Source organism: Vulpes lagopus, chromosome 4 (assembly GCF_018345385.1).
Source record: "Vulpes lagopus strain Blue_001 chromosome 4, ASM1834538v1, whole genome shotgun sequence".
Taxonomy (NCBI): Eukaryota; Metazoa; Chordata; class Mammalia; order Carnivora; family Canidae; genus Vulpes; species Vulpes lagopus.
Genome location: NC_054827.1, coordinates 118,244,950 through 118,269,383, shown reverse-complemented (window position 1 = coordinate 118,269,383; position 24,434 = coordinate 118,244,950). Strand labels below are relative to the sequence as shown.

Genomic DNA, 24,434 nt, shown 5'->3' with positions numbered 1-24,434 from the left:
TCACTTCACATGTTTATCCTGCCCTTGGGGGCTCCCTGGGGAGGTGTGTGTGGACAGGGCCCCATGTCCCCCATGAGCTCCCAGATGGAGCCCTAGCCCCGCTCTGAGGCACCCGTCTGGGGAGTCCTGTTGGGGTTCCCCCCACGGGAGGGCTGAAGGGACATAAGGCCCAGCTTCAGCCCAATCAAGCAACAGTGGTGACCCCACCACTAACCTAAGACAACGATCCCATCCCCTGCCCAGTGGCACCCGGGGAGGGGGTCCCATGCAACATCCACTCCAGCTCACCATCCTGCCTCCCCACTGAGGCCCCTCAGGCTGGGGCAGCCCCCCTGCTCCCCTCAGCTGGTGTCACCTGTGTCCCCACACCTCCTGCTCTGTGGCTCTGTGGCTCTTCCCTGACCCAGGGGAGCCACCACGTGGGGCACCCATGGCCACGTGAATGAGGGGCGCTTGCTGAGGTGCTGTGACCCCAAACCTAACAGCACCAACGCGTCCAGGGCCCCGAGGAGCATGGTTGGAGGTGGGACAGGGAGGAGGCTCCCACCTGCCAGCTGGGCCCGCTGGGTCTAGGACAGGAACTGCTCACTGCAGCTCAGCACCCTCCCATCCCCACAGGCTGGGCCACGATGAGTGAGGGCGCACAGGGATCTGTGGCATGCAGGGGTGCGTGTGGCTGGCACACTTACCGTCTTCCTCTGTGCTCTCTGGCTCCTCCAGCAAGGTGCAGTCGATGAGGGAGATGACCCCGTTCTGAAAGACAGCAGGGGCCGCCTTGGGTCACTGGGGCTGTGTGGGGAAGAGCCCGGCGCATCTGGGTGGGATGCAGACTTGCAAGTGTGAGAGCGCGTGTGCACGTGTATGCGTGTTCCATGAGGGTGTTCTGGTCATCCTCACGTAAGAGGCCCCGTGGAGGGCATCAGGTGGGACTGTCTCACACGGGCATTTCCCGAATGAGGGTTGGGGGCCCCTAAGCCTGCAAAGTCTGAGCCCCGAGTCTGGGGTGAACCTTTCTGTTACCATTAGGGACACAGGCCAGTTGACTGGTCACATTGCAGGTCCTGTTCTGATTTTATAGGTAAGGAGATGAGAACTGCATGAGGGATCTTGCCCAAGGTCCCCAAGCCACTTGGGGTTGGGGTCGGGGAGAGCCTTGAGGCCTGACCTTGCTGAGGTCACCTCCTGGCTGCTGGTTATTCGGGACACTGGGAACGTGCCTCCCATCTGTGAGTATGAGAGGCCCTGATGCTGTGGTCAGGGACCGTAGCCACAACCCTGGTGGGTGGAGACGTGGAAACCCTCTTTCCAAAGGTGGGTGGGGTCCATGATCCGCCCTCTTGAGCGCGTGCTGCAGCTCCTGTGGGCTCTCTGGGGGTCCCTCAGACCATGTGTTCGGGGAAGCCGACCATCACGTGGGGAGGCCACCCCGGGAAGGCTGATGCAGCCCCTGGGCCTGGAGGCAACCCTGTGAGGCCCTGACCAGACTGCCTCGCTCAGAATGTGTGAGGCTGTGAGTGCCGCGAGCCAGTCTGTCTGTGGGTAACTCGTCACACGGCACCCCTCTGTAGCATGGTAACTGAGGACAACAGAGACCCAGCTGCGGTGTTTGCTGGGCAGGCTGCCCCCCCGGGGGGGGGGGGGGTCAGGAGGCCTGGAGAGGGCAGCCAGGCACCTCGAATCCTGGGTTCTGCTTCTTGCCTTGCTCCTCAGTGGCCTTCGGTGAGCCCCGGGCTTGACAATCTGCAAAGCCCTGGACAGCTCTGAGTCTCTTCCTTCCAGAAGATCTTACGGTAGTTTTAAATCTCTTGGATGTGCAGGGTGACCCTTTCAGGGGGACTCAGGGTGCTGGGAAGCAGTCTAACTTGCAGCCTGTGGTTTCAGGGCACAGACCACCGCGCCAGATGGCTGGCCTGGGTCCCAATCCCCGCTTCGCCAAGGCTGGCCTCTAGACGTCTACAAGATGGGGCGGTACCGGCATCTGCTTCAGCGGGCCACCGAGGAGGCAGGAGGTCGGCACACATGCACAGGGACAGTGCCTGGCCTGCAGCAATCATTGTGCAAGCACAAAAGAATCAAGAGCGACGCCGACCTGCACCAGCTGAGCTCATTCTGCGTCCCGGGCACAGGGCACGTGCTTTGTACTTGCTCCCTGAATCCTCACAGCAACCCCTTGGAGCAGGTGTTGTCACTCCTGTGGTGCAGGTGGGTAAACTGAGGCTGGGCGGGCGCCTGCTAGTTCTTTACACTAAGGGACTGTAGAAGCTCAAACAACCCCACCCCAGATGAAATAAGATAAAACAAACATAAAAACAGGTGCTTTCAGACTCAGTCTGCAGCTCTACCTGCCCCACTGACCGAGGGACGTCCCTCCCGCCCAGACAGACAGCCTCACAGCAGAAACCTGGAGCTGGCAAGTGAGGAAAGCTCTCCCTGATGCGTCGTAACTCGGTCGACACTGGAGTATTCACTGTAAGGTAATTTCCGCTCGGGCAGCCCACGGGCTAATTCATCAACAGGATCGCACGAGCGGTATGTTCCCTGAAGCCAGCACGTGGTTTCGTAGCAGCTCGCAGGAGGTTTGGGGCCGGGCATCCAGGGCCTGGAAGATGCTCTGGCCTCTTGTGGCCCCTTCTCGGCAGCAGCGTGTCCAGATGCCAGGTCCGCCGACAAGCCTCCAGGGGAAACTGAGCTCACAGGCGCACGGGCTTCACCTCGACGGAGCGGGTACCTGCCGCCAGCTGCCGTGTCCACAGAGCCCCTGGTGAGGATGGTACCCCCTGTACTGCAGACGAGGTCCGGAGGTCAGAGCCTGAGCTCGGAGCTGAGCTGGGGAGCAGTAGAGTCTGCCCGGGGTGCAGCCTTACAGCTCGTGGTGCTAGAGCATGAGGACGGGAAGGCGGTCCTCCAGGGGAGGAAGAAGTGGACTGCATGAGCCAAGGCCCTGCCGTCTGCGAAGGAGCAGGTGTCGATTCCTCCTCACTTTTTTCCTTTTTGACCATTTACTTGTCAGGGAGAAGTTGGAGTGCAGCTCCCTCTCCTCCCCAATGATGGAGTTGAGTTTTCTGCATTTGGGGAAATCGCAGAGCTCAGCACATCCAGATAAGCCTGGGCAAACCACCTTTGTGATCACGGTCAGTGTTTCCCTTCTCTTTCAGGAGGGACAAGCTGGCTGAGCGTATGGGGTCTCCTGTAGGGCTCCGAGGTCCTGAGGTTGCCCTGTGTGCGAGCACCTCCCTGGCCTACAAGTGGGGCCTGGCCGTGCCCATGCTCTTGTGCTGGTGCCGCGGTGCCTGAGGAGGCCCTGGGAGGGATGTCTGAGCGTCTCCAGGGACAGGCTCTGGTGCTGCTCTGGCTGCAGCCAGTCCCTTGCACACAGGAGCACCTCTCAGGTTCCTTGCTAGGGCGCCAGCTGTTGGGGCTCCTGACGCTCACCCCCCATTCCCCTGATCCCTCCAGCAGAAAACCCGGCCTCGGCCCCTCATCCAACTCACCAGCAGCACCCCTGCACAGGTGTGCACTCACGTGTCTCTGACTCCCTTGCCCCTGGTCTGGGCCCCAGGTCAGGGTGGTACCTGCTGGGAGCCCCCTGTGAGCTCAACCCTGCAGCCGTCCCTGCAGCCCCCGCGGCCTCCCCGCCCCCGCAAACCTCCCACAGCCCTGCACCCTACCTTGGTCAGGTGGAGTTTCCCACCAGAGCCTCTGGTGCAGATAATCAGGTGCTTGGAGAACAGGAAGCACTGCCGCTCACCCTCTTTCTTTAAGGATAGAGACCCCAGGCGTCCCCTGGTGATCTTGCCCTTCTCAGACATGGGCACCTGGATGAGCGAGCCTGTGGGTGGGGGACAGACCCTGAGCCCCTCTCCGGGAGCCATGCTCACCCCTGGCCAGCTCTGCGGCTGACGGGGTCCCCACGAGGGGATTGGGTTGTGCGGGTTCCTGGCAGCAGGTATGCGCCCTGGATGATGCTCCCTCCACCCCAGGTCAGCAGGTGGTGGAGGCAGGAGGAGCAGGGCTCCCTCAGGACTCCCCAGCGCCCCCCCCCCCCAGCCAGGGCCCCTGGCAAGCAGAGGAGCCCTCCAGGTCCGGGCTTGTGTGGTGGGAATGCAGATTGGTCGGCACCATGCACTGCCCCGGGGCCCGGGCTGCTGCAGCCGAGGAGGTGTGGCACCCTGGCTGCAGAGCCCAGAGACAGCCCCATCCCAGACGCTGTGCGCTGGGGACAGGCAGTGTCTCAGGAAGAACAGGTGCCGTGGATGAAGTCACCTGCTGCCCCCGCTCTGGCGCCCACCCCCGACACGCACACACCACATGCCTCCTTTCCCACCGACTCAGGCACCTGTGCCCTCTTGTGCCGGCTCCCCTTCGGCCGTCCCAGCTCCCACTCATTACTCCGGCTCCTGCATGCCGCTCCTTGGCGGGAAAGAAAGCCTTTCCTTCCCACCCCGTGAACTCGTACTTGTCCTTCCCTCCCAGGAAGCCCTCCCTGACTCCCTGCCCCGCTCTGGGCCGCCGCTCTGCCTCTTGCCCACATTTATCGCTGCCTGGAACCCTGCTCACGACCCCCTGCCCCGCGTCTGTCTGCTCACGACCCCCTGTACCCCATGTCCATCTGCTCACTCCCCTGCCCCCTCCACAGCAGCCTCTGCAGGGTGGGGCGGGTCTACCCTCTGGGTGTCCCTGGTGCCCAGCATGGGCGCGGCCTGAACGAGGCGGGCACCCGTGTTGCCAGTGGGACTACCAAGTGAAAAAGGGCTTTCCGGACCCCTGGCTGGTTCCAGGTCGAGCAGGGCCCATGGGAGGGGAGGACACACTTTGCTTGGGCAACGGAGCAGATTCCTGTTCTGTGGGGATGCTGCATGTGCCAGAAGGGGTAGTTCTTTGGGTAATTCCATCCTGGGCCCCATGCGGCTCCGGTAAGCAGGGCGAGCCTGGGGAAGGGCACGGGTGCCATGCGGGGGCTCAGAGCAAAACTCCAGGCAAGGCCACGTGCAGAGCCAGCTTCCCAGGCTGGAGGACGTGCTGCAAGCTTTCCTTCTGGTCAGAGTCCCGGGGCTGGACAGGAGGACCTCTGGGGTGTGCATGCAAAGCTGTTTCCCGCAGGTTGTGGGCTCTGGATGGGGCCACTGTCAGGTGCACAGAAGATCCAGCATCCCGTGGGGACAGCCAGCCTCTCCTCAGCCCTCGTGGGGCCGTGCCTCCCAGATGGGGCTTGGAGGCACGTGGGGGCTAGGAGCCACTCTGAACGCGGCTGTCCCCAAGAGGCCAAGGATGATGAGCAGAGGACAGAAGGACCAGAGTCACACTGCCACCCCCACCCTGGGGCTAGAGATGCTTGTGATTTGGGGCCTGGTCCTCGGCTCCCTACCCTCGCTCCAGAAAGCACACGTCAGCATTTCTTAGGACGTACGACAGACATGCTGGGCCATTGGGGAAGAAGGAAGACGTGGAGACCAACGTGCCTGCACCTGTGTGCGTGGACGCGACACCCACAGCCCTCCAGCAGCCCTGGGTCACTCTACAGACGCACCACCCGGAGGTGTCCCAGGGCTGCCTGCCCCTGCTGCGGGGCCTCCTGGGACCAGGCAGGCAGGGCATACCTTGTCTCACGAAAGTCTGGCTGGTGTCCAGCAGGATCTCGCAGCCTTCAATGATCATGCGCTCGATGGCGAGGTTTTTCCGGATGTTCTCTGTCTCGCTCACTTCGTCATGCATTATCCTGCAAGGACGGGAAATAAGTCAGGGGCAGGAGGAGGGAATGTCAGGCCTCTGGCCAGACCCAGAAGGAAAGCTAGGCTCCTAGGATTCTTGGAGCCTGCAGTCAAGCATTTATGGAGTACCCACTGTGTGCTGGACACTTTGTAGACTTGATCTCATTTTCCTCTTCGGGAAATCCAAGGAGGCAGGTGTTCTTATTTCAGGGAGAAGGAAATGGAGATTAACAGGAAACAGATCTGTCTAAAAAGTCTGAGTCACGTGCAATGGAATGGCAATGGGAGGAACAAGGGAGCTCTGCAAAACATCCTTTGTTCATTACTCTGTCCCTTACTGCACTACTGGCCTTATATCCATCCATACAACAAAACAAGTTCATCCCTGCCTCAGGGCCTTTGCACATGCTATTTCTTCTCTGTGAATGCTCTTTATTATGGTTTTTTCCTTAACGCTGTTTGGGTTCTGGAATGACTGAGTTTTGGAGTGCTGGCCATCCAGCTGGCTCAGGGCAAGGCTGACTTGGGTTTATGTCCACAGGCAACAGCATGGGTGAGAGGGAAGCAGGACACCAAGCCACTAACCAGACTACAGACAACTGTCCTGTTCTGACTGCCGCCACACCCCTCAACGCCAGCAGGTGGCGCTATCTACCCGCTCTTAAATAACCGCGTGGCGGGGAAAGAGGCTCCTAGGTTTCTGCGGATGGGGAGGTGATGAGTACTGTGGGAGGGAGTCTGGAAGAAGCGCCCGCTGCTCCCTGGCCAAGGGTGCAAGGAGGGCTGGCGGTCCTCGCGAGGACGTCACCTGGTTCAAACTCTGACAATCAGCCCAAGGCTGAGCGCTATGGGAAGCCCCAGCCCTTCGTTCCCCCCACCTATGGGGTTTTGGGGTGAGGACGGGAGATAACGGATTTCACGTGCGGGCCTGATGTCTGGCACACGGCGGGTGACAGGGTGAAGGACAGTGATCAGGGTGTTGCGACTGTATTTTTATTTGTTGTTTCTTCTATTGGACAGGGACTTGGGGATGGGGCCCGGGCGCCCCCAGGGACGCTGTCCTGGGATCCCAAGTGCAGCCCATCTCTGGGGGGCACATGAGACCCCGAGCCGCCTGCTGGCCTGTGCTAGCTCCTTGGGGAGGGAGCATTTTTGGAAGCAGCCCCAGGGTGGGGTGGGGTTAGTGAAAACAAGGGGGTGACTCCAAGGCAGTAAACCCAGTTTGCCGCGAGATATGGGGACAGCAGCCCCGGGCTGGGGTCACTGTCAGCTGGTGCACCCAATTTTCAGGGTCCCGCAGGTTGGGGTCAGGGTCAGAAGGGCAGTGGGGCAGGCCCAGAGGCGGGGGTTTGCGAGCACAGTGGGGGCAGGGGTGGGGGGGGCGTCTCCTTGGGCCCTGGGCAGGGAGCTAGGAGGGGCCAGTATCAAGGACTCAGGAGAGCTGCCTCCTGTGTGGCTGGGGCCCTGGGGAATGGGACTCGGGGTCTCAGGCCTGACACCGGTCCCAGGTGTGCCCCCTGCAGCCCTGTGTGCCCCAGGACAGGGTGCTCCATGGGGGCCCTGAGGACTCTCATGGGGGACGAGTGTGCAGACTGTGGCTTTGGGATTCAAAGGGACATGGGGTGCCCACAGAGGTTGTGTGATCTGAAATCACGCCCCCCTCACACCCCTCCCTGTCTGGGTGCAGCTGGTCCTCCCCCTGCCCTGACCTGCTGCCCCTTAATGGCCTGGGGCGGCCTCTTCGGGTGTGAGTGGCCCCAGGGCCCGGGCAGGGCTGTGGGTGGTGGGGCTCCCTGGCCTGCGGGCTGACCCTCCTTCCCGATTCCGCAGCCTGTCTCTGGGCACAGGGCGCCCCCTCACATCTGACCCCCACACTGTGGAGCCCCCGAGGGCCTCGCTCCCCTGACCTCCAGACACTGCTCCTGTCCCGCCATCTCTGCCACAGCGTCTGTCTCCCCAGCACGCAACAGGAAGGATTCCCCTCCAAACCGCCCCTCTGGCAGCTTCCTGCCCCTCCTGGCGGCTCAGCGAGGGCCCTCCATCTAGCCGGCTGGGGACTCCTGCTAATTCCCCCTTCAACACGCCGCTGGAGTCTGAGCCTCCCCCTCACCCCCACGGCCACCGTCCTCCACCGGCCACCATCATCTCCTGCCAGGAGTGTCGCCAGGGCACCCAGGTGTCTGGCCTGAGACCTGACCCCTGTCCCTGGGCCCTTCACCCCAGCCCCTCGGCAGCCCCGCTGGCAGGGGGAGGGCTCCCTGGGCTTCGGAGACTGGAGGCCACAGCCTGTGTCCCCAGCGATGGCACGGCTGCTGATCAGAGTCTTCCACACGTGTGTGAGGCCACGGGGCTGACAGGTTCACACCCGAAGACAGACAGAATGGGCCTGTGAGTGTCCTTCTCTGCACCCGTGCCTGAGACATGCCACCTGTGCCACCCTGCCCGGAGCCACCCTGCCCGGAGCCACACAGGTCTGGCCCGGGGGCTCCGTCTGCTTCCTGCTGCTGGCGGCTGAGCCCCTGCCTCCGAACCCTCACCCAAGCCCCTGCTTCTAAGCTGGGGCTGAAGCTCCCACTGCGCTTCCTCACTGGGCCCCGGGGCGGGGGAGGCTCCTCGCTTGGCCTGGGGGGGTCCCTTTTCGGCCCCGGGGTGGGGGTGGGGGGTCCCTCCTCACTCGGCACCCCAGGGGTGGCGCCCGGAAGCCAGGCTCACCTGGACAGCTCCTCCAGTTTGGACTTGGCATAGTCCAGGCTGTTGCGCTCCACGTGCTCGTGAGGGGTGTGCGCCAGGAGCTCATGCAGCGTCAGGATGTACCTGGGGATCTGTGGGAGGCCGGGGGGCAGGGACAGAGGGATAGAGGGAGGGGGGCAGGCAGAGAATGGCTCTCAGCGGGGCGGACCCCCCAGGGCAGGATGGAGGAAGGAACAGGCTGCCCTCTACCTCGTGCCCTCCACACCGCACCCCACCTCCCCGCAGCACCCTGGGGGCGCTGGTGCCACCTGAAACATGGGGTAGGTGAGGAAGGTCTCCAGGGTCCGCTCCTCGCAGTCGGGCTTGGCCTCATAGTGCTTCAGCAGCTTGTCGAAGTCCCGGTTCTGCTTGCAGTGCGCCAGGATCTGCAGGCTGTACTGGTGGTTGCGGACGAACTCCTGGTAGATGTTGAGCATCGGCAGCAGGATGTCGAACAGGTCAGCTGCGAGGATGGCACGTTAAGGGGGGCTGGTGCCCCCAGCCCCACTCAGGAGGCCAGGGCCAGCCCCAATCCCCACCCAGGGAGCCCCGTGGTGGCAGGATGTCTCTGGCACCCCAGCCCTGTCCAGGGCCAGATGGAGGGGCCCCGGCAGAATCACATTTGTAGATATGGGGTCCATCTACTCTCACCCCTGTGTCTCCGAGGGCCCCCGAGAGCAGGTGCAGAGGGTGCTCTGGTGGCCCCCACCGCTCTAGGACGAGGGCACTTCCTGTGGGCTCCCAGCTGGGTTCTCTCTGCCAAGACCTGCTCTCAGCAGGCAACAGGCAGAGGGAGGCTGCCGGGCACAAGTCGCACCCCACTCCGTGCCCCGCCCAGGTGGGGGTGGAAAGGCCTGCCCCCAGCCTCCATCTGTGACACCTGTGAAGGGTCGGCCCAACCAACATTCGACAGGTGAGATGGACCCACAGACACCGTGATTTACAAACCCTGTTATGTTAGAAAAACACGTGCTTTGGTGACAGACTGGGAGCGGGGGCTCCTGGGGAGGGCTTCCCATTGTGGGGCGAACAGTGCTCGCCTGTGCTACGCCTGGGAGGGCAGCCCCATCCTGCCAGGGGTGCTCATATTCTGACCTTGGGGGATGTGTGTGGGGGTCTCTGACTTGAGAAAAACAGAAGGAAGTGCCAACCCGCTCAGAGGCCTCCAAGGCCTGAGGGCAGAGCAGCCCTTTGTCCAGGAACTCTACTTCTGGAAACCTATCCCAAGGAAATGCTCCGTAAAAAGAAAACATCACACACAGAAATCATTTCTAGTAACAAAAAAGCAGAAATAATTCTGATGAGCCAGTGGCGGGCAGTAGAGCATTACGCAGCCGTCAACAAGCACACTTCCAGGATAAGAAAAACACTTGTGCTATAAAGTTAAAAAAAAATTAAAATAAATAAAAAACCAACAACCCACAGCAAGATTCAAAATCTAAATTTGGTATGTTTGCAATTATGTAAAACGGGGAGGGGGGGAACCCAAGATCTATGCAGAGAAAAAAACTGGAAGAAAACACACAGAGATGTTTATCGCAGTTATCTCTGGAGGGAGGACTATGAATGATATTTTTAAGCCTTTTCTCATTTTCTGGATTCTCAGATTTTCTCAAATGGGTACGTCAATATTATTTTTAAAAGGGAAAAGTAGATAGGTAACTAAGAATACGTGGCTTCCTCCGAGAAATACAGTTTCTGCGAACCAGTGCTTCCTGTGCTCCCCGGGAGGGATTCCGGGCGCTGGAGTGGGCCTTCCCCCACGCTCTGCAGGGCGGCCCGCGACCCTGCCACGGCTGGCTACTCACCCAGGACCAGGGTGGGCCAGCTGGAGATGCGGGCCTTCAGGCCTTGGTAGAAGATCTGGTGCAGGAACATGATGGTCTCGCTGCGGGGAGAGCACAGGGTGAGTGGCGCCCCGGTGGGGGCGGTTTCAGCCCCTCCAGGGCACCCCGAGTAGCGGCGCCCGGCAGGACGCCAAGCAGCGAGTCCATCCTCCACGGAGCCCGGTGAAGGCCCACCAGCACTGGGCTGTATTGCTCAGGGCCCAGGTCCAGACGAGCATGCAGGACCCCCGTTAAGAAGCGGTGGAGGATTTCCAGATCGCCCCAAGCAGGGTTCCCCCCAGGTGGGGCCTGCCGGCCTCCCTGCGCCCCCTGAGGTCTCGCCATCTGGGACCCCAGACGAGCCCAGGGCTCCGGAGGATACCAAGGAAAGGCCAGGGTGCTGTGTGTGCAGGGCTGCGGCTGCAGACCTGGTCTCTGCCTACGCCCCTCCCCCGGCTGTGTGGCCTTGGGCAAAATGCCTAACATCTCTGAACCTCGGGTCTTTCTGCACAAAATAGGCAGGTGAAATGAGGTAACTCCTGGAAATGTCGGGACTGCTAGTGCCTGGTGCGTGGCGGGCACTCAGTCAACACGAGCTCACCGCCACCCTTTCCGGGAAAAGTTAGGGAAGCAAAAGACCCCATGTGCCTTCCATGCCGGCGTTGTCACCACCTGGAGTGCAGGGGAATGTGCTGTGCCCTGGCAGCCACGCTGGCCTTGGCTTCCCGCCGCACCCCCTTCCCGCCCACCGCTCCCCAGGCAGCTGGCCCGGAACAGGCCCAGTCTGCTGTCACAGCTTGTCCTGAGGACACAGGACTGCTTGTCTCCGCAGGGGACAGGCTCCTGCCTCCTTTTGCAGCCCCTCCCTGCCTCCCTGAGGCCATGCGTCACCCTGATCCTACCACCCTGGGGGCTGGAGGTCTCCCCGGGGTGCCTGGGGCTGGCCCTGACCCAGGTAGGGGAGTCCAGAGGACGTCCAGGTCGTGTGCCTGATTCTGGGACAGGAAAAGTGAGGCCCCGAGAGGAAGGGTCGGCGCAGCCTGAGCCCCTGACCTGGCTTCCCCCTCCCTGGAAGGTTCTCTGTTCCTGGGGGTGTGTGTGCCCCCCCCCAGCTGTCCTCTTTTCCAGCATCATGTGCCTAAGGGCATCCCCCCACCCCCACCAGAGTCTTACTCCCTCTGCACCATAGGCGGCAGGGATGGGAGGTGCCGGGGCGCAGGCCTGTGGGGAGCAGAGCAGGGGGTACCCCGAGATCCTGGGGGGTGAGGGAGATGGACAGACAACACCTGCAGGCTGGGGGGCAAAGCCTGAACTCAGTTACACTGGCAGATGTGCAGGACGGAAGGAGAACCGGCAGGGGGAATGTTCATATCATCCACAGACACGAAATCTTCAGAGCGATGTCCCCGCACTGTGGAGACTCACTGTCCCCTCCTTGATGTCCCACCAGAATAGTCCCCCCACTGTGGTCACTGATCCCTGACCAGGGCCCCCCCAGGTGTGGACTCACACTGACTCCCGACCAGAATCCCCCCCAATGGCTGAAGTCATTTTGAGTCAGGCAGCTGTCCCCTATAGAGTGACTCAGGGCTGGGCTGTATCTCTGTGGCCTCAGAGTGACTTGGACAGGGCTGGGCTGTGTCTCTGTGGCCTCTGAACTAGTCTGCTGTGTGGACAAACATGTATTAATCCCAAGAACTTTCGTCGGCCCCATGTTCAAAAAGTTAGAGACTGACTCAAGGGTGAGTGAGAATGCACAAGTGGCAGAATGTTTGGTCTGAGATGGGGAGACTGAGGATCAGGGTACTTTCTGGGGTTCCTGAGGGAGCCGGAAGTCTCCGGACTACCCCGAGCACTGCCCAGCACCACTCAGGGGAGCCATTTCCACGCACCGCCAGCCGCCCACTGCTCAGGATGCATTGGGGAGGAATGCATCTTCTTAAATTCCAACACTGCACGGGCCACTGTAGCAGCATGTTAGGGACATCATAAGCTAGGACTATAAAAACACAGTTGACGAAGCCTTCATTTTTAAGGCATTTTAAGGAATTTCACCTATAATGTAGAAACTACCATTGTTATCCATCTCACAAGAGAATAAAATGATCTCATTTTGATTTGATATGCTTTGAAAAAAAACCATTGTTATGTTCCTTAAATGTTTTTCCTATGCACTGGCCACCTGAATTCCTTCTCTGGGAATTCCCTAGCTCCGTCCAATTATTATTCTGTCTCTTCTTAATTTTAAATAACCCCACATATGTAGCACATAACCTAACATACACCCTGTAGACACTTTTGCTCAGTGGTCTGCCTGCTAATGGTGTGTTTGATGTTTTAATTCATCATTTTTTGGAAGTTTGCCCATCTTGCCACCCCCTTGCCTTGTGAGGCATAATATTTCTTTCTGTCTTCTGTTTCTGAGTGTGCATGGGTTGTGCACACACTCACCTGTTTAATTTTCCTGCTTCACGCTTACATAAAATACTCAACTGCAGTTCACGCTGGTGTGAGATGCACGTAAGGGGTATAAGCGCAATCCTCCCCAGTTAGGGTAGCTGATTGCCCGATTCCATCTAACAATGCGCCAGCTGTTTCCACTGCTCTTCTACGCTGCTGCTTATCGTTTCCACTTCTTACACGCTCTTAGGTCTGTTTCTAGACTTTCTAGCTCTTAGGTCTGTTTCTAGACTTTTTATTGTATTTTCTGCTACTACACTCAGGCTGTTTTTGTTACTTAACTATGTTTATCGATTTCCATAACATATTTCAGTTAAAGTAGGGAATGTTTCTTACAATGCTCTTGTTTTGAAACACAGTTACCTATTTACGTGTATTTATTCCTTCACTTGAACTTCAAGATCATTTTGCTACACTGCACTTTGGTTGGAATTCTATGACATTCATAGAATATTCTGGGAGAACACGGCAACTTTATGGGACACAGAATCTTTTCATCCAAAGGACTGGCTCACTCCCTGTTTTTGTACAGTCTGCAAGCTCAGAAAGATTTTTACATTTTTAAATGGTTTGAAAAAAACCCAAAAGAATATTTCACAGTAGAACACATACGACATTCATATTTTAGTTTCTGTGAAGATTTATCAGAACACAGCCATGTGCGTTCATTCAGGATCGTCTGTGACTGCTTAGTTTCGACACAGACCACATGACCCACAAGGTCTAAACTATGTCCTGTCCGATGCTCTACAGAAAAACTGTGCTGATCTCTGGTCCATGTGAATAGTGTCTCTGAATTGTGCAGTGCGTAGCTGGTGCAGCTGTACACTACAGCCCTGACCCCATCCATGGTAAGCAGGATGCAGACACAGAGTAAGTCACTATTTAAGTGTGATGGGTGCCACAAAGGGCAGCATGAGGCCCTGTGAACACACAGCGAGGACATAAGCCAATGGTGGCAAGGCACATGCGGGTGGCCAGGGACGTGACCTCCAAGGAAAGACGTAAAGGCAGTAGGAGACACCATCAAGAACAGCAAAGTGGAAGAACATCCGAGGGAGAGTTGGGACACACCGGGAAGGGCTCATTCTGCCTGGAGCCTCCTGAGCCCAGAAATTCCATGGAAGATCCATGAAGTATAACAAAATGATGGAAAGATTAAATCAGCACAAAAGCACAGGTTCATCTCTTGGTGGTTGTGATACATGGTCACCAGGGGCTTGCAGTCATGGCCTAAGAGAAGGGGGGACAGCCCAGAAGTGTCCCCGTGCCTCCCGCAGCACAATGGACCCTTGGGCTGCCCGGGTGTGGACTGCACGGGTGCGCTCACACGTGGGGTTCCCTGATTAATAAAGCGCGGTGCCCGAAACACATTTTCTTGAGGCTGTTTTCTCTCCTATCTCACTCTGTTGTAAGGTATGTTTTGTAAACCACATAACAAACGGAGTATGTGTGATCACTACGGCTTCCGGTCAAGAGCGGGCCATCGATGGTTAAGACTGGGTGGAGTTCAAGGTTACATGTGGATGTTCAAGGGTGTGTCCCTCACCCCCAAGTTGTCCAGGGTCAGCAGTGTTTCTGGGGATGCACCAAGCCTGCTGGACAGGGGTTTGTGACCTGTGGCAGCAGCACCTGTGCACCTGCTGCACCTGCTGCAGGTGGGGTGCCCCAGCCCCATCTTGGACCCTGAGACAGAGAAGCATGAGGGTCCCAGCTCCCATGCTCACTCACGTGTGCCCATGTGTGAACCCTGCTGCACTGCCTGGGTCACCCAGGAAGGGACTGTGCAGGTCACAGTGTTGGAAAGAGTCCACTGTGATTTCTGAGCTGTTATCCGATGTCACAAAAACATAATAACTGATTTATTTGTTTCAAGAAATGAATTAAAAGCATTTATGTAATACTTAAAAATTGGGTTCAACACATATATCAAAAAAGCAACCTTGTAAGGCCCAGTGGCTGAGTTCTAGAAGGTCCTATGAGGTCAAAAGCTGTTCCCTGTCCGTCTCTCTCTTGCCCCAGCTCTGCCGCGGTGTCCACACCACAGCTGGAGGCCTGCCCACGCCGCTGACTCTGGGCCTGTCCAGCCGGAGCCTTGGCCAGCCTCTGCCCATCTCTATCACTCATAGGCTACCCACTGGTCCCTCGCACCCAGCACCCCCTGGTCCTGACCGCCATGGGGTGGGCCTACATGGGGGCTGGTTAGAGTGAGTGAAGTGGCTGAATGAACATCCTGGGGCACACGACAGCCCATCCTCATTCCTGGGGGGGGGGGGGGAATCGCTTACCCTCCGCACTCTGGGTATGTGTTTTCAGGCCTGTCGCTTTTATACGGCTCAGTCAATTTTCACACCCACCAGAAAGCTCATCTATTTAAACCACTTTTTAAGAAACTCCTTTTAAAAAGAGGTAGACAGAAGAGCAGCGCAAGCTGGACCCTCTGGGGTACCACAAGTCCCACAGTGACGCCAGAGTCACCATTCAGGAAAAGGAGGTGCGTTTAGAGGGCAGATGTGTCCGGGCAGAGAACCCGGCTTCTGGTCACTGTGGCTGTGTCGGGGTAGAAGGACAGAGTGTAGTTAGCTCCCGGAGACTTGGCTTCTCAGCAGGGACACTGTGGGAGGAGCTGTCCTTATTGAGGGGCTGGGCCGGGGCCTGCCTGAGGTTTCTGGCAGCCGGGGCCTCTGCTAGCTGTGCCCGCAGCATTCCCAAGCTCAGCCAGGTTTTGACAATCAAACATGCCTCCAAACCCTGCCAGGTGTGCCCTGGGGGACAGGACCGCCCAGTGGAGCAGCTTTACCTGCCGCATGGCCTCCGTGTATGCCCTGCACCCACACTCGCTGGAGGTGGCCTGGAGTCACATGGCTTGGGCACCTCCACCCTGTATGGCCCATCTGCTCACCTGCCCTGGGAGGGTGCTCCGTGCTGGGCCAGCCCCTGGGGGAGCTCACCTGTTGAGGAAGATGCTGCTGACGTCGTCGTGTGTGATGGGGGGCTTCTTGGAGCTGGCGGCCATCCGCAGTGGGCGCAGGAAGTTGTTAACCAGGATGTGGAGCTGCTGCACGTACTCGGCCTCGGCCTCCAGCATGCTGAACACCACCTGGTTCCTCTTCCGCATGCTATCAGCGTGCGGCGAGCGGATGTAGTCCTGGATGATGGTCTTCCACTTGCGCCGGCACAGCCAGCCCCGCAGGAAGCTCTGCACCTGGGGGAGTGGGCGGGAGGGTCTTGGTCAGAGGGCTTGGGGGCTCATGCTTCCAGGAGCAAGGGCTCCAGGGCGGGGACATGGACTCTGTCCACCCGCCCCCTCTGCAGGCCCAGAGGAGGGCCAGGCCTGCTCCTGCTGCCTGCGAGCTCCTGGGCCCGCTGCCTGGTTCCTCTGAGCCAATGTTCCTGGCTGTAGGACGGGGCTCATGAGGAGGCACCTGGACTACAAGTGTGGCCCCGGGACTGGTGGCACCAGCATCCCCCCAGAGCTCGCTGGAAATGCAGGTGCCAGGCTCCTCTGTGGACCCCTCCATCTCAGCAAGATCCCTGGCTGCTTCAGAAGCATTGACTGGAGGAGGGGAAGGGTGGCTGAGTCTCCACTGGAGCAGGAGCTGGAGGACACAGGCCTGCCGGGCTGTGGTGGCCCATCTACACCTCATCTTGTCTAACGACAGGCCTGAAAACCCACAAGTTCCAATTAACACTCATCTGGATAGAGGGTGATTATCGAATTGAACAGAATGTGACAAATTAGTTAATCTCATGCTTGGGGCCTCATCGGCACTTCTGAGTGCCTGCGCCTGCTTAGACCTCTCCTGCCTCTGTGGGGAAATGAATGCTGATACTTGACCATCTTGCAGTTGGGCTGCTTGGCACGGCCGCATGTTGGCAAGGATCCAGGAGAGGACCCAGGTTCTTGGCTACCCCAGAGCTCCCTACTGCTCCTGCTGCGGGATGGGGCCCCAGGGGCCCAGGGGTCGCCTGCTGAGGACCAGGCACAGACACTCACCAGCCTCCACTGAAAGGGGCATGGACAGCAAATGCCATGGTTGGGGTGCAGATGTGTGGCTAGGGGTGTTGGCCTTGGAGAGGAAGCTAGCCCTGAGCCCAGACTACTCTCTTCCAGAACAGGAAAGCTCTCTCTACGTGGAGGGCTTGCCCTGACACCCCAGGAGGGTGAAAGTAGAGGGAGGGAGGAGGATTTCAGCCGGTACTTGAAATGTTCCAACCAGGACGGCTTCTGAAAATGGGCTGAGAAGCCCAGCAGAGCCACAGTTGAGAGGCAAGGCCAGCGCAAGCCTGCCAGGATGGAGATTGGCTCAGACCCCCTGCCTATGGCCTAGCAGGTCCTAGAGTCTCAGGAAGCCAGCTGGTGGGTCTCCTCAGGCTTGTGGTGGGTGGCCTTGGGCTGCGTGCATGGCCTCGTGCTTTCCAGGAGGCGATGTCCCAGTGGTGTCCAGGAGGATGTGTGCTCTGGGGCTGGGCGGCTGGGGTTTCAATGCCACGTGCCAACGTTGAGCTGGTGACCTGGGCAAGTCCCTCTGCCTCTCTGCACCTTAGCCTCCCCATAACGTGAAATGCAGATAATAATGAAACCCCACAGGGTTTTGAGTTAGGAATGAATTAATCTGCATAAAGCTCCTAGAATAGCGTCTGACACATAGAAAGTGCTTAATGAACGTTAGCTATTTCTATTCTTGAGAAACAAAATCCAGATTTTTATGTGAAATGTTTAGCTTTTAAAGCACCAGCAACAAATTAAAAAAAACAACACACCATGTGGGCTCAGAACCCCAAACACGCTGGTAGGCTGAACTTGGCCGGGGATGGGGGGGATGCAGTGTCTGGGGTGTTGGGGGGTCTCTGGCTGCTCCACATGCAGGACTGTCCGATATCACCTGCCTTTCTTAGGGTGACTCGGGCTCTCTGCCTTCGGGTCCGGTAGCCTGCACATGCCCAGGGCTGGCCCACCATGCTGGTGGTACCCCGGCTGCCAAGTGCCTTCCCAGGGCCATCTATGATGTCTGCCATCTGGACTCTCACAGAGCAAACTAGGTGGGGCAGCTCTGGGGTCCAGGGGCTCCCAGGCCAAGGTGTGCGGGGTGGGAGGTACTAGAGGGAGAAACTGTGAGAGGAAGGGTCTGCATGGGGAGGGGCAGGGGGTGGCCGTGGGGATGTGGTTGTGGGGAGGAAGTTATGGGGGGAGCCAGGTGGCCTCAGGATCCCGCCCCCACCATGATGTGAGAGAAGCTCCCAGCTGGAGCCTGCAGCCTGGGTTCTGTCCCAGCCCCTCCCACTCCTTCCGCTTTAGCTCCTGTTTTCCCTAAAATAGGGTGGACCCAGTGTCGCCCGGGGACAGCCTGGAGGAAGCGCCTGAGCATGGCTGTTCCGGTCCGTATCTGGTCTCTGGGGTGGAGCTGGGGGGCGGCCATCCCTGGGGGGACGGTGCTGACGGTGCCAGGAGGCCTTCTAGGGTGGCTGCTACAGACCTTCTTAATCTTCTTGATGTCACTGTCTTCATCGTTGGGGGTGACAGTCTGCGTGGACTGGATGCGCTCATTGTCCTTGAGCAGAGATGCAATCTGCAAGAGACACGGGTCACTGGGGTGAGCACACCCTGCCACCTTCCCCGCAAGGGCCTGCAGCCTGTGTGCCCTGCTCCATGTGAGGCCGTGGGGCTGGACAGCGAGTGAGCACTGGACTGGGAGCCCCTGCACCTCAGCTCTGGGCGGCCGGGTGCCAGCCCCCAGTGGCCGGGGGAGAGGCCCTCCCCATTCGTGTGTGGCAGTTGCCCAGAGTAATCTGGGGGCTTTGGCCTCAATCCCTGATTGTCTTCCCTATGCCCAAACCATCAGCCCCCTTTATTTTTGAATTTTTACTGCGGCAAAACAATATAAAACTTAACCATTTTAAAACCAGCTTCAGGTGTACAGCTGAGGGGCATTAAGTCCACACACCCGGTTGCAAGGCTGTTCCCACCACCCATCTCCAGAACGTTCCACCTTCCCACACAGACTCGGTCCCCATGAACCGACGTCTCCCACCCCCAGCTCCCCATCTACCCTCTGTCTCTATGACCTTGACTCTGCTCGGGACCTCACGTGAGTGGGGTCCTAAAGAATCTGCCCCTCTGGGGCCGGCTGAATTCACTTGGTGTAAAGTCCTCTGGGTCTGTCCGCACTGTAGCAGGTGTCAGGCTCCTTCCTTCTCAAGCCTGAGTAATTCTCTGTGGTATTTACACATCCTACTTTGCAATCCCTTCATCTGTAAATGGACACTTGGGCTGTCCCCTTATTCCTTCAGACAAAACCGTGCTGGAATCAGAGAAAAGCCAGTGGCTGAGGCAAAGCCCAGCTGGCGTGGCTGCCCTGTCCCCTGGGCCGCCCTGAAGCCCTTCCCTGACCAGGAGTCCTCCGTGGAAACGGTGGCCCAGAGGGACGTGGGAGGGACCACGGGAGCCGCCCTGAAAGCCTCCGTTCGCTTGGTGCGGGGATCAGAGAGGCCAGCACAGCTGCCGGAACAGAACCAAGGGGCAGCGCCCAGGAGAAGGGGTGCCTGGGCTGCAGTGGGCTCCCCCCAGAGGGGACAGCCCGTGGTGCCATCAGGCCGCTGCTTGGGAGCCCGCGCTCCAGCACGGGGCAGGCGTTTCCTGTTCGCTGGTGCATCTCTGCCTGCGGCTCCCATCCACCTGCTCCTGGAGGCTCGCGAGGGGCTGGGCGCTCAGCGCACCCTTGGCGGCTCATGGAGATGCCTGGAGCACCAGCAGCCACACGGAGCTCACCCACGGGAGCTAAAGATAGCAGCTGGGGGAGCCTACGAACGCGCGGCCACGCCAGCTCCTCGGCAGAGCACACGGCTCTGTCCCCTCAAGGCCACTTGTGAACCGCACAATGAATGGGCTCTCACGATGCAGCGCTTGGAAAGCAAATGGAACAGTTACTCGCTCTCCACTCCCCTGGCTGCTAAAATTACCCCAGCCTGTGCTCGCAGCGCCGCTGAAAATATCCGAGAGGCACTGGGGCCGGCGCGGGCTTCGCTTCCTTCTCTCGTCGTACCCCGCCCCCCCAGGCTTGTTTTCAATTGTCTGAGGACATCTGCCCATTGACATCAAGGCGGACTCTTGGATCCGGGCTCCAGAGGGCTGAGGGACACACGCGCACACACGCATGCACACACGCACGTGCAGGCAGCCTCCTAGCTCAGAAACGCGGGAATGCCCCCCTCGCCCCCTCCCCTGGCTATCCTGGACATTATCGCTTCCCCGCCGCAGCGTCGTACACCATACCCTCTTCTCTGTAGAACGGCGATGCGTGTGTATGTGCATGCGCGTGTACGTGTGTCTGTAAGTCGCCTGTATCTAAAACGGATGGTGCTCTTCTCAGAGGGAGGATTCCAGGACAAGCCCTCAGCAGGGACCAGGGCAAAAAATAGACGCAATTAGGTCAGGCGCTGTGCTCCACGCACAGGCAGCAGCGCAGGGCCCTGGAGTCTTTACAGAGCAGAATGGGGGTAGAGAGCTGTGAGCCCGGGGACCCGCACAAGACTTGGGCTGTGGCTCCCCCTCGCCCCTCCAACCGCCAGGAGCTAGTGTGGGGAGGTGGCCAGAGCCCCAGCCCCAGTGACCTCACGCAACCTTCCTCTAAATCTGGCAGCCCCTCTGGGAGTGGATCTTTCTCGGATCCCCGCTGACCGCAGGGCCTGCTGGGTGGACCCTCGTGAACGGTGGCCACGGAGAGCTGGTACGTGGGCTCCTGCCCCCACCCCCTGGCTGGTATCCAGCCCTGAGTGCCCAGCCTGGCTCAAGGCTGGGTGTCTTGGTGGGCCCCTGCCCACTTGCCACCCCACTCTGGGGCACTTCCCAGAGCCCTGTTGGGAAGTTGAAGATGGGCCTGTTGAAGACGGGCGGCTGCCCCCCCGGTCCCCGAGATGGTGTCTTTAATCCAGGATGCATTTAGCGCACCCCCTGACGGTGGAATTGATCCAGGGTGTTTCTTTGTGTTAGCAGCCACGGTTCTGCTAAAGAGCTCCATGTTTCTTGTTTTTCAAACCGCTGGCACGTGGCCCTGCTTCTTCTCTTCCCTTCTTGTTTCCCTCTGACCTCTTCCAAGTCATTCAGGTGCCCACCTCCATCCTCCTGGGCCAACCCTGTCCACATGTCATGCTGACGTCTCTGGTGGGCTCTGGTAGATGCAGCTGGAGGTGGATAAGCCAGACGCTTCCCTGGAGGAGCTCCCAGCCTAACAAGGGGGTCAGACAGTCCAGCAGGACAGGCCACAATAGGTGTGCAGCTACTGTGGTGGGACCGTCTCCCCATGGAAGCAGTAAGGACCTTCCAGAAGAGGTTCTGAAGGACAAAGAGGAGTCCAACAGGAGGGTTATGGGAAGGAGGACTTCTGGCAGAGGGGACGGCTGAACAGAGGCACAGGGCACACAGGTGTGGCATGCCAGGGCGGCAGGGGAGGCGAGAAGCATGCCTCCAGGTGTGGCAGTGGGCCCCAGCTGGGCTCTCCCGCGTCCCCCAGAGTCATCTCCCCACTGCCCTGTCTTCTGTGCTGGGGATCCATGTCAAACTTTGTTTGCAAGACTGACCTGAACCCTAAACTAAAGATGTCCACGGTTCTTTCCAGGGTCAGGCTTCAAGGACTCTGAGAGCTTCAGGAACAGTAAAGTATGACGGTCTGTAAGCTCCTGCCCTGCCAGCCCCCTCCTGTGCTCGGCATTTACTTCCAACCATAAATGAACAACCAGATGCTGCCAAGCTGGGCGCCTGGAGACGACGATGCTTCTTCTCAGAGGCAGATGCCCCTTCCTACAAAAGGTCCTCAGCGGTGTGGGCAAGAAGGATGAGGCCCGACAGGGTGTCGGGTGGCCCTGGAGACCAAGAAGGGGCGTGTGGGGGTGGTGCAGACTTCCTATGGGGTGTGATCTCATGCGTCCGTGGTGAGAGAAGGCTGTGGGAGTCCCTCTGTGAGGGAAGGAGCAACCCTTGATGCTGGAAGCCCCACGATATGGGGGTTGTGGGTGCGTGGGATCCAGGTGACTCCGACAGACTCGTGGCGGCCACCCAAAGGGTCTGGAGCAGAGCAGAGGGAGTGCAGGCCGCCGCAGTGGGAAGGGATGCAGTGAGTCAGGAGAGCAGAGTCTGGAAGCAAGAGGTGGGCAGGAGAGGGCGAGCCCCTGCGAGTCCTTGGGGTCATGCCGACAGGGCTCTGGGAGCTGTATCTGGCCAGTGGAGGACAGGCGGACCGTGGGGGTGCCCCTTCCATCAGACCTGAGTCCTCAGGGGGTAGGCATGGACCAAGGATGTGGAGCCAGGAGATCCAAGTCCGAGCTGGGACTCCATCACTCAGGTGACCTTGGGGCGACCTTGGATAAGCCCCTCCCTTTCCTGCGTCATCAGATCCCTCCAGCGGTCACTTTCAAGGCCTCTGTCTTCCTCCCTGGGGTCACTCCCAGGAGCTTGCTTCGCTTCTCAGCGCCTCCTGCCTCCCTCGCAGCCTCCTTCCTGGGAGCAGGCTGTGTCCACCTGCCCCGCAGGGCATATGAGAGACACGGACCACAGCCGGAAAGCTTGACTGAGGCAGCCTTTCTTTCTAAGTCTTCCTTAAAAGGATCTTTTGCCCTGGAGGGTAAGGCACCCAGTGGAAGCATTGCTCCAAATTCCCACCAAGTGGGCCTCTGCTGTGGCTCTGACACACACACTTGTGAGCACGCGCACGCACACGTTCACAACCGACCAGCTTTCTGCTCCCCGGCAACTGAGGGGTCTCCCCCTGGGCATCCACCCCTCCTCTGGTGCACAAATCCCTGGAACCCTCCAAGGCCATAGGCAACAGGAACCTACACTCTCACTGGCTGCAAAAGAACTCACTTCTTGTGTGGGTTCACACCACAAGCTCTCTTACGATGCTGATTTCAGAGCTTGACACCCATGTATTCACAGAGCACCTACTATGTGCCAGGCACACGGAGTGGGTGAGAAAGGATAGCCTGGTCCTCCAAGAGCCCCCACCAGGCTGGAGTGGCTGAACACAGGCGTGGAACTGGCTCCGATGTGGCAGGTGGGTGCAGGAACGTGGTGGGAACACGGCAGTGAGCACTCTCCCAGCCCGGGGGGTGGGGGGCCCTGGGAGGAGGTGATGTACCTGCTAGGACTCCACAGGCAGGAACGGGGGTGACAAGGCCATTCCAACAGGAGCACCAGAATGTGCCAAGGCCGAGAGGTACAGGGTACACGGCTTATGGCTCCAGGTACTGGCAGAGCCCCGTGGGACTAGGGAGGACTGCCTGGCCAGGGGAAGAGGATGAGGCCATGCTCAGTGGTCAGGTGACAGAGGGAGTGAATGGCACCCCGACGGACACTTTTGCTCATAAAGCTCATGATGTGGGACTGGGGCCAGGCCTCGGGCTCCTCACAGGGATGCAGTCTGGATTTGGGGATGTGTGCTGGGCTAGGGGAGGCCCCGGGGGTGGTCTCTTGGGGGGGACTGACCCCAGAACGAGCTCCCATCATTCCCACGTGGCTCTGAGCTGAGTGGCAAGAGTGGCAAGTGGACAGGCAGCCCTGGGCTCTGCATTCCTAAGGAGATAGCGCTTCATGGACCATCAAGGTCCTGGCGGGCTCAACCTGGCAACAGTGCAGCCTCCAGACTGCTGCCTGGCGAGCCCCAGGCAGAGGGACCATCAGCGACCCCGAGCCCCTGCCGCGCTGGCTGGTAATGCAGAATGCCTAGTCAGCATGGCCCTCGGCCCCGCGCTCTGAAACTCCTCCCTGGGGTCACTCCCAGGAGCTTGTCCATGATCTCTGCCAGATGAAGAAACTGAGGCACAGTTGCAGGGAGGGCAGGGCTGAGATTTGAACCTAGATCTGACTATGCACCCTTCCTGCTCTGCCTGGCACACGCTCCCCACCCCTGCAGGTGCCTGGGGTGGTACGTGGCGCTCACCTCTGCCTTCAGCCGCTCGATCTCGATCTCCCCGTCCTCGATCTGCCGCCGCAGCTGTTTGGCCACTGTCTTCTCTGTCTCCACGATCTGCAGGAGGTGCAGATACTTTTGCATCAGCGCTTCGTGCTCTGTGGCCAGGGTCCGGTAGCTGCGGACAGATGGACACGGCAGGTTAACACGTTACCTGCTAACCCCAGAGCTGCAGGCCAGGTAGGACTTACCCCCCTATGGTACTCAGGAGAAGGTCCTGATTGCTGCCCAAGCATCTGGGGCCTCCTCCCCAAATCCTGTCCAACTGGGTCCCGCTTTCCCCTGCAGGCCCCCGGGCCTTTGCAAGGGCAGATCTTCTGTCTGAAACCTGTCTCTCCCTTCTCCCCTCCCTGTGCTAGCTTCGCCCTCTTTCCTGGCTCCAGGTGTCTTCTCCAACCCAGACTATGGGGGTACCCCCACCGCCCAGGCTTCAGATGCCCAACCCAGGGCTCTGGCACCCCCTCCTCCAACTACAGCCCCAGCTGGGAGGCTTGTGCTGGGGGAGACTGGGACCAAGGTTGGGGGGCCAGATCAGAGGGCCCTTCAAAGTCCAAGCAGAGGATGGAAGAGGGAGTCCAGCATTTGTCAGATTAACAGGCCTTCGACGGTGGAGCATCACGGCTGGGCAACTTGGAAGAGCAGCCAGGTGGGGGCAGTGGTGCCCTGCCCAAAGTCACAGGTCCCAGGCCTCTGAGGGTGATGCGTTCTGGGCCAGGGTTCCCCCTGACTCCACGCAGCATGGGCAG

General features: G+C 59.3%; 1 protein-coding gene across 2 annotated transcripts in view; it reads right to left on the bottom strand.

Annotated features, from left to right (window-relative positions):
• Positions 1-24,434, bottom strand: part of RASGRF1 (Ras protein specific guanine nucleotide releasing factor 1) — a 93,324-nt gene that overhangs the window by 40,503 nt on the left and 28,387 nt on the right. For both annotated transcript variants that reach the window (XM_041751359.1, XM_041751360.1), the window contains exons 3-11: positions 23,659-23,806; positions 18,202-18,294; positions 15,676-15,929; positions 10,247-10,326; positions 8,708-8,901; positions 8,421-8,530; positions 5,598-5,716; positions 3,669-3,829; positions 690-753 (exon numbers count right to left, since the gene is read on the bottom strand). In XM_041751359.1, the coding sequence (XP_041607293.1) occupies positions 690-753; positions 3,669-3,829; positions 5,598-5,716; positions 8,421-8,530; positions 8,708-8,901; positions 10,247-10,326; positions 15,676-15,929; positions 18,202-18,294; positions 23,659-23,806 (1,223 nt within the window). The remainder of the gene's footprint in view (positions 1-689; positions 754-3,668; positions 3,830-5,597; positions 5,717-8,420; positions 8,531-8,707; positions 8,902-10,246; positions 10,327-15,675; positions 15,930-18,201; positions 18,295-23,658; positions 23,807-24,434) is intronic.